Source organism: Haemaphysalis longicornis, unplaced genomic scaffold (assembly GCF_048455015.1).
Source record: "Haemaphysalis longicornis isolate Haplotype H1 unplaced genomic scaffold, Haemaphysalis longicornis Haplotype H1 scaffold_12, whole genome shotgun sequence".
Taxonomy (NCBI): domain Eukaryota; kingdom Metazoa; phylum Arthropoda; class Arachnida; order Ixodida; family Ixodidae; genus Haemaphysalis; species Haemaphysalis longicornis.
This window is the reverse complement of record NW_027526225.1, coordinates 104,557,699-104,566,360: the sequence shown is the minus strand read 5'-3', so window position 1 is coordinate 104,566,360 and position 8,662 is coordinate 104,557,699. Positions and strand designations below refer to the sequence as shown.

Sequence of the window (8,662 nt, the reverse complement as noted above, 5' to 3'; positions counted from 1 at the left end):
AGGCGCACGCTGGTGTTTCTGCGACGCCCGAGCCATAGGTTCCACACCCGGCGGCCACCCCTCGCATGATCATCAAATGTACCGGGCCGCCACGTGCGAAACGGAGGTCGGCGAAGACGCTGGGCGCGTGGGGTGTGTGAGAGACGCCGGGAAGCGAACAACGTTCTGTGCGCCGTGTGACGTCACTGCTCCTCGCGCATGCGCAGCACGGCTCTCCAGGAGCCACGCGAAATTGCTCAACCTCGGCCAGTGTAGCTCACGCTACAATAAAGCTAGCTCTCTGAATTCTGTGCGCACGCTCAGTCGAACTCTATGGGTCCAAGCATTCCAATACATTTGTTCTTTAATCGTCATCGTCATCGCCAACCTAGCTCCATCATAGAGGAAACACATCCGGCACTAATAGGAGCCTCAATCGTGGTTAAACTTGTTTTTGGAGGCCTTTTTTCCTCTGGAAGTCGCCGTCCGTGAGCTACACAGCTGTGACTCACAAGTACGGCGTAGCCTGTTTTATTGGTCATACTCATTTACCAGTCCTGGAATGCCCGCGCGCACTCCAGGACAGCCATCGAACTGGAAGTTCTATAAGAATAGGTGGGAATATGGAGCCCCGAATCGCGTCCCGGGCTGTCCGAGGATTGTCCGGGACTGATTATCGACGAGGCTTATTTTCGTCGAAAGGCCCACGAAGTGTCAATCATTTCCTTTTGCGCACACTGTAAATGCACCCGTGTATACGCTTGACCTTTCACCGCACCCACCTTTGCTGGGCTCTGGGGCACGAAGTACTTGAGGTTTCCGGAGAGGTCGAAATGCCCGGGCAGCTCCGGGAAGGACAGGTGCTGTGCAGCCGGGCCCGAGTAGGCCAAGAACGGCGTGTCTTCGAAGCGCTTCACAGACAGGGCGATGTCGCCGAAGTCCTCCTTGGACATCTCTTCGTACATGTAGGTCGTGTCGTCCAGCGCGTTTCTCAGCTGCACGTCGTCAAAGCCACTGCGCGCCGTTAGAACGACGCTGCGGCCCGTCACGTTGGCGCGTTCGTCCGGGTGCCGCACGCTGCCTGAAATAACACAATTGACTGTCTTTTAGAGCGTAAAATATGATTACACGTTCAAAGCGAGTATTTAAATGTAAACAAGAGCGTCACGATCATCATACGCACGACCCGTTGGTCACTAAAAAGCGTCGCGTAATGAACATTAAGATCACGACGAGGACGCCGCAATTCTTGCGGAAGTGTTTCGAAGCAAGCGTGAATGCCGGCCGCATGCATGTTTTAAGCAAACGTGGATGGCGGGTTCACTTCCACAGAGAGGGTCTGCAACGATGTAGCGAAAAAAAAAAGTACATAAACACGGTGTAGATGCGCAATCTCGATGCTTGCCTTTAACCTCCCTCTCCACACCCACTCCTCCTACACACCTGTTCTTCCGTATATGACATGGTTCCCCACCACTTTAAATACACTTTCAAGATCGCTGGATCACGACTGCCGTAGTGATAAGCGCCAGTGGAAGGTCCACACTCTCATGAGAGGCAATAGTCGATGAGCCGACGGTACAAGGGGACGGTACTTTATTGTCCTCTCTAAGGTCTAAGGGTGGGTTTAATTGGTACTTCTGTTCATGAGGGAGAGTGGCGTATTATACAGCAGAATAACCGTGCTCTGTTCATGAGGGACCATGTAGCTGAAAAAGTTCATAAACACGGTGTAGATGAGCATTCTCAAGCCCTTGTGATCGCCTTTCACCTTCCTCTCGTCACCCACATCTCCTACACCCCGGTTCTTCCGTACAGGACACGGTTCCCCACCACTTGCAACTTACTTTCGGAATCGCTGGATAATGTCTCCGGTACTGATAAGCGCTAGTGGAGAGTCCGTGCTCTCCTGAGAGGCAATATTCGATGAGCCGACGGTACAAGAGAAGGGTACTTCATTGTCCTTTCTAAGGGTGGGATGAATTGGTGTTTCTGTTCATGAGGGACAGTGGCATGTTATCCAGCGGAATAATCGTACTCTGTTCATGATGGACGGGAGAGTCATTAGCTATTCTTGGCTATTTTAACACGAAAGTGTTTTATGCCGGGATACACCAAGATCTGAGTGACGTCACATCCATCACGGAAATGACATCGCCTGAAAAACGCGGCTGCGCCAAATTCGAGCCGGATGCTCCGTCGCCGCAAAGGGAGGTGCCATGCGCTTTACCGACTCCGCTAGAGCTGAAGGGCAGACAGACGTATGAACGCGCCATATATCTTTCATATAACCGCCTCTATTTCGATGGTGCTGCCGTCTACGAGAGGTTAAGCGAAGTAGCGTATCACGATGCTAATGAGCGCCGATAGTTGGCGCCAGCTGAGCTCGTTGCAACGCAACCGTCTGCCGTACACTCCACGGAGCAGGGACACAGTGGTCGCACATTTGCGAAAGCGACGCGCCAGCAGGTTCTCGCTCGCCAAGCACACCCACAAGGCAGCCCCGCAAATCATGCTCTTTCGCTGCAGCGGACCGTGAGTTCCCCAAACGATTCGCTGGCAACCAGTTCGGATTCGTTCGCATGGTTTGCGAGAGCGTGTGGTTTCATTCGGGTTTACGCAGTGCTCCGGCGTGTGCAATCCAGTGTCTAGTGTTGATAAGTCTGACGGTGCCATACCGACGAATTATAAATACGATGAGCAAGTTCATATCAATGCAGAATAAACATTCAACTGATTCTGTAAAGGCACATCTCACTTTCGCGTTTTACCGATTCTTAGAGATCAACCATATTTTTCGTACACTTTTCGGTTTGCATGCGAGCTTCATTGCTTTTGCTCATTTGAATTGCTGCGGTACTTTCTTCTCACGGGTATCTTGGTTTTCTGACTGCAGCAGTTCCGGGCACTTTCTGCTGCCAACAAAAAAGCAAGCCTTAAACATTTTTTGTCAGCGGTCAGTTAGCCTCTAACGCGCTTTTAATCACTAATCCACAGTCGAATGCGCGGCCAACTACTCCAAAGGCTGCTGTACACACACCGGTTGTATGTAAGTTTTGCGGTCCATCTTTCCGGGCAGGAAACACGTGCGTTAAATAACCGGGCGTGGCACAGCCGTACTGTGCTTAGTCACGGAACTCAATCACACAGTTTTGGCGAGACTATTAGCCGAACAGGAGCAGCAATTACCCGGTAAATAAGCAATCGATTACGTTTAGTAAGCTTATCATTTTTCTCTTTATGCTTTACGCACACATACATGCTAGTACAATATCCACAGCCATAGATTATTTTAGCGGATCGTACAGTTTTACTATTTCAGTTCACCACTGTGAGGTTCAGCTTTGTAAATATACGAGTGCCGCTATGGGAACAATGGACAAGTATTTTTTTTCAAGCCGATTAGCTTACCGGACATCGCTATAAGCAGCGGGAGGAGGTTCATGGTGCGTCCACGGTTTTGACGTGTGGGATGTATATAAGCGTCAGCAGGTCCAGTCACTTTCAGCCTGGTGCCCTGCAGGTTAGAAAAAAAATACAGCTGAAAAAAAAAATACTTCGTTCATCTAGACACCCGTTACGTTGACGCCGCCAAATATGCTGATAAACCAGCCTTCGCAATTTCAACAGTAGACCACCGGGAATTGAACTGACTTCCGCCACAGTAATTGGCAACGACTCCACAACTGCAGAAGAAATCACAAGAGCCCTCGCAGCCACTACATGTCAAGAAATTATCACCATAGTCACAGATTCTCAAGCTGCCTGTCGCCATTACGCCGCCGGTCACATTGCTGCCTTAGCCCTCTGCATCCTACAGTCCATCCCTAACCCTCATTACCTCTACATTCTCTGGACCCCGGGACATGAGTCTCTGGAGTGGAATGAGGCGGCTTATGCTGCCGCCCGCGCGCATATCTACCGGGCGTTCCCGTCAACGCTCCAGCGTCACCGTCGGAAGCACACCATTCTGTACCTCAAAAATTCGAAGACATCCTCGAACACTACCGCCTCGAACGCCGCTTCTTTCCCCCACCCCGCGACAAGTTGACTAAGGAAGAAGCCACCACCTACCACCGCCTTCAAACCAACACCTGCCCACTCGGCACCCTCCCCCACGCCATCCACCCCACCTCTTACTCCACCACCTGCAAGTACTGTCCCCAACCCTGCACACTCTACCACATGATTTGGGCGTGCTCCCACACACCATCCCTCCTCCCTATTCTCTCCCCCAACCATGAGCAGTGGGAAAGCATGATAGCCAGCCCGGACCCCAACGATCAGCTTCGGCTGGTTGAAAGGGCCCGCCTGGCAGCGACCGCCCAGGGACTTCTGGACTGAGAAGACCCCCCATTGCCACTACTCCAGAACTAATACAAAAATAAATTTATTCCTCCTCCGCGTTCATCTTTTTGTTCCATAACGCAGATGTTCACTTTACTGGAGGCGCAGCCCCTATGTGGATTATATTATTGCGTCTAATGGCGGCGTGGGAAGCGACGTAATTTTTTACACTTTAGTATCTAACATGTAAGGTATGCCCGTTCTTAGGATCTCACGTCAATAATTTTACAGCGGTACGGTACATGGTTAGGGCAATTTCCACCCATTTTTCGACGTCCGTACCTCGAAACTACCAGCGCTCCATATATGGTGAGCCGAGCTACTAGTAAGGCATGGGCTGACACCTTGCGTATAGCTAGGAGACACCACATAACGCCGCTCTCTATGAGCAGGCGGAGCAAGCTAGTGAACCAAAGTTACTCAAAATACACCAGCTGCGAAACTCCGCATAGGCCCCATGTATCAAAAGAAGGTCCGTGGTTGGCCCCCCTGCGCTGGGGCAAATAGGGGTAAGTACGGGGCCAATTGACTATCGTGTCATCTGTCGGCAGAAAGTTCTTGCGGCTGCTACCGTAAGTCACAAAAGTAAAGACTGTGACGACATATGAATATTACGAAACTTATCTTTTCTAATTTTAATAACAAGCTTTATTTTATTAAGTTATGTTGTTAAGTAAATGCTTAGCAAAGTGTAGTTTTTGTCTCCTAGGAGGAGTGCGCGAACACTTGTCCCCCATCTTCAACGGAGCAGGGGGCCCGCGCCGCCCGGATTCCGAAGCAGAGTTTCGCAACTGGTTTATATTGAAGAACACTGCATACATAAAACTACATGGTAGGGAATCGGGTTCGCGTATTACAGCCCCCAGAATCGAAGTCGCCCCTGGGGCATTTTTTTTTTTTTAAATTTTCGCTATCTGAGAAGAGGCTGCATACAGGCAAGGGTGAAATCCAAGTCGGTATACTAGGAATGCGCCCTAAAACAGAGAACGCCGGATAAGCAAATGCTATACTGAGCGCCAGCCGATCACCGTTCGCTTTCACAATTTATTAATTAAATATTTTGTACGTTTTAGAGGCAACAGTGGAAACTTGGCTTCTTACTGAACAACTGCAGGAAGCAAACCTACGTCGGCTCAACGGACCATGGAATAAAGATTGAAAGGACGAACGCCTAAGGACAGGAAACTAGCTTCCGGGATCAGGGAGCAAACTCGAATAGATGGTATAATAATCCAAATTAAAAAAAATGGATATGGACTGCCATGTAGTGAAACGAGCCGACAACCGGTGGACAATTAGGGTAACAGAGAGGATCCCGGGATACGGAGAAGGCGATTAGTACAATGGAGGGATGAAATTAAAAAATTCGGAGGCAAGGATTGTACTTGGGCCGCGCCGGACATGTTGATGTTGATTTGTTGATGCAGAATGGGAGTTAGTGTAGCTGCTCAACGACTGCGATTCAACCGACGTGAAATCGTTTACGTTCTGTTTTTGATTTCTTGGGATATTTTACACGTCTGCAAAAAATGGCAGACGATCGCGCGAACATAACGAGCATATTCATGGTTAGCTTGCATTTCTGCTACTGCCTCCTGCAGCAGAAATTACCATTGTAATTAACACAAATTATCATCCTAAGTTGTGACAATTCCCCCTCGCTTGTCTATACGGTACGTTGGTAGTGGCATAAGTACACTTGTTATGCGGCACCATTTAAATCATCATCTATGATTGTAATGATGGTATTTGCACCGACACACACACTACTGAGAGCTGATAACTCCACTAACAGAGAACGCTATAAATGCCTCGTTTGAAATTGTGATCACACAAGTCACTGAACTCTCACCGTAGAAAAATTGCATTGCGTTGGCTATCCACCTACAGTTAACTCCCGTTACGACGAATTCGAGGGGATGGTGAAAATTTGTTCGCATCATCAGAAATTTGTCTTAAGCGGACGCTTTTATGCATTGTGCACGTTACAGGAGAGCGAAAGTGTTGTGCCTGTTAATAATAAAATTCGTTATAACCGAGTTAATCTTAACGAGAGTCTAGTGCATTTATTTCAATTAAGCGGAGCTCAACCGCCTCCATTCTGGACTGTTGCGAGCATGCGCAGATGATTTCTGCAGTCACTGTCTTAGCGCTTTTTTTTTTCAGCGCACGCATGAAGCAGTCCAAAATGGCGGCGTCCGAGTGTTTTGGATTACAAAGGTGTATAAGCACTGAAAACTTTTATCTAACCCGGCAGTGTATTTCCGGGAACTAGTACTACGCCAAAACTGTAAACAACAGGGTTAAAACATTGGATACTCACAAAAACTGTTTCACGACAGCGACCCTGCCCTCGACGTGCTGGCTCTGTACAGATGCAGGGTTAACTGAAGCGAAGGGTGTGCACGGTACATCTTGGAGAGAGCTGTCAATATGTATGCGCAAAAAAAAAAAAAAAAAAGATCAAGCCCTAACGCTTCGAAGTAATCTGCAGTCGGCAGATTGTAAGCCCCGTTCAACAAGAGATCGTGCTGACATGCTCTAAGCCATTCACACACGATCGGAAACATTCTCAAGTGCCTCGCTGTCGGCGCCGCTCATACGAGAGCGTCAACTGATTACGACGGTACAATAAAGAAATAGTACAAGATTCAAGAAAATGCGCTAAAAAAGTCAAAAGGAAGGAGCTGCACCGACATAAGTGCTTGTTTGCATGGCTGGCTGAAGTAGCATCCACGTGTCAGGGATGCTTTTATCGAAAGCCTTCGAAAGGCGACGGAATCGCCGCGGAAGGCGGCAGCAGATTCCTCTGGACAGTTGGTGTGAGCGTGGAGCGTTGACCGCCGCTCGAACTGCTTGTTCTTGAACGCTCGTTTCTTCAGAACGCTCAGAACAGCAAAACAGGCTACTTGGAGAGTCAGACGGGCTTTAATACAGTAAAAAATGGCTGATGATTGCTACACTCCCTAAAGTCCGTTCTACATGGTGCACTTTTCGCCTGCGAATTCGGTGGAACGAACAATTCGCACTTGCGAAGTTCGCAATGCCTGGAAATGTCTTCCACATGGCCTGCGAACGTCGCGATTTTCCCATTTCAGAGGCACACTGTTTGCAGACCGAATTAACCCTGCCACAAGCGAGGCTTGTTGCGATTTTAAAAGATAGGTTTTATTGTACTTTCTGGGTAAGTGTTTTTTCATACTGTTTTGCAGTAAATATGAGTTTTTTTTGCGGTTTCATATAACAATCGCCCATTAATTTTCAATATGCGCACACATAGCAAAGAACACAAACACAGCAAGCAACACTGGGTTCACTTGTTGTGCGTGCCTAGCACATTTTGGTGTACCTCGGACGGTTCTTGGATTATTCTGTAATTCTTCCATGCTGTGATGTCCGCCTCTTGCGCGCACACCGATTAAGCATTCGTTAAAAACGGCGCGCGACATCGTGTTGTGAACGCACGTGCGTTTGTTTTGGTGAGCCCGCGCTTAAGCCGCTCTTATGCAAGCAACGCCATCTGGAAATCGCACCATGTAGAACGGGCTTAAGGCGAAATTTGTGCAGTGCGAACTGCAGTCTTCTCGGTCACGGCGTAGAGCTGCTGCGTCTGATGAAGTGATCGCGTGATCAGCGAACGCACGGCTGCGCGCGCTACTCTGCCGTTATCGCGTCGCCGCCGCCGAGCATGTTGTTGTAAATTGTGTTTGAACCTCCCGCGCAAATGTCACGTGGTTTGGATGAGCCACGGAACAAGCGTGTCTCACTGCCCCCCCCCTTCATACTTTCACCAGCACACTGCACTTCATACTTTCACACGGGCTCAGCACACTGCCCTCCCCCACACACTTTCGCCAAGCGTCGCCGCCGACGAGCGCCTCGTGCGTGCTCCGCATACTGCCTCCCCCTCACACTTTCACCACACTTTCCTCCGTCGTTTTCTTTCTACGCATGCTCGGTTACAATGCCGTCACCGTCGCCGAACCACAGTCGTGACCGCAAAAGTGCTGCGCACTAGAAATACAAGAACAATACGTCTAAGTTGCTCGATATTACAGTCTATCTATATACCATTGCACTCTTTCTTCATGATCGACGCGTGTATTGTCTTATCTGCAACCTTTCCTTTTTCGCAATTTTCAAGTGACCGTTTTGACGCAATGGAAACCCGGTTTCACGCACGCGCCTTGTGTCCTGACATCTTATCGGAGCCTTTCCGTCGACCAACCGGTCTATGGGGAAACGCATTAGTTTTTTTACAGAACGCCATCGGTCCCACTATAAAAGCTTTCGCTTTAAAAAGTTGTGAGTCATTCCATTCTGTGAAGATGGATGA

General features: G+C 49.0%; 2 protein-coding genes across 2 annotated transcripts in view; both read right to left on the bottom strand.

Moving 5' to 3' along the window:
• LOC144163175 (pancreatic lipase-related protein 2-like) overlaps nt 1–6,793 on the bottom strand; it is a 19,079-nt gene extending 12,286 nt beyond the window's left edge. The window contains exons 1-3 of the mRNA XM_077693997.1: nt 6,650–6,793; nt 3,391–3,496; nt 762–1,060 (exon numbers count right to left, since the gene is read on the bottom strand). Coding sequence (XP_077550123.1) covers nt 762–1,060; nt 3,391–3,424 — 333 coding nt within the window. The 5' untranslated portion in view covers nt 3,425–3,496; nt 6,650–6,793. The remainder of the gene's footprint in view (nt 1–761; nt 1,061–3,390; nt 3,497–6,649) is intronic.
• LOC144163186 (BET1-like protein) overlaps nt 1–8,662 on the bottom strand; it is a 441,394-nt gene that overhangs the window by 384,027 nt on the left and 48,705 nt on the right. The window lies entirely within an intron of this gene.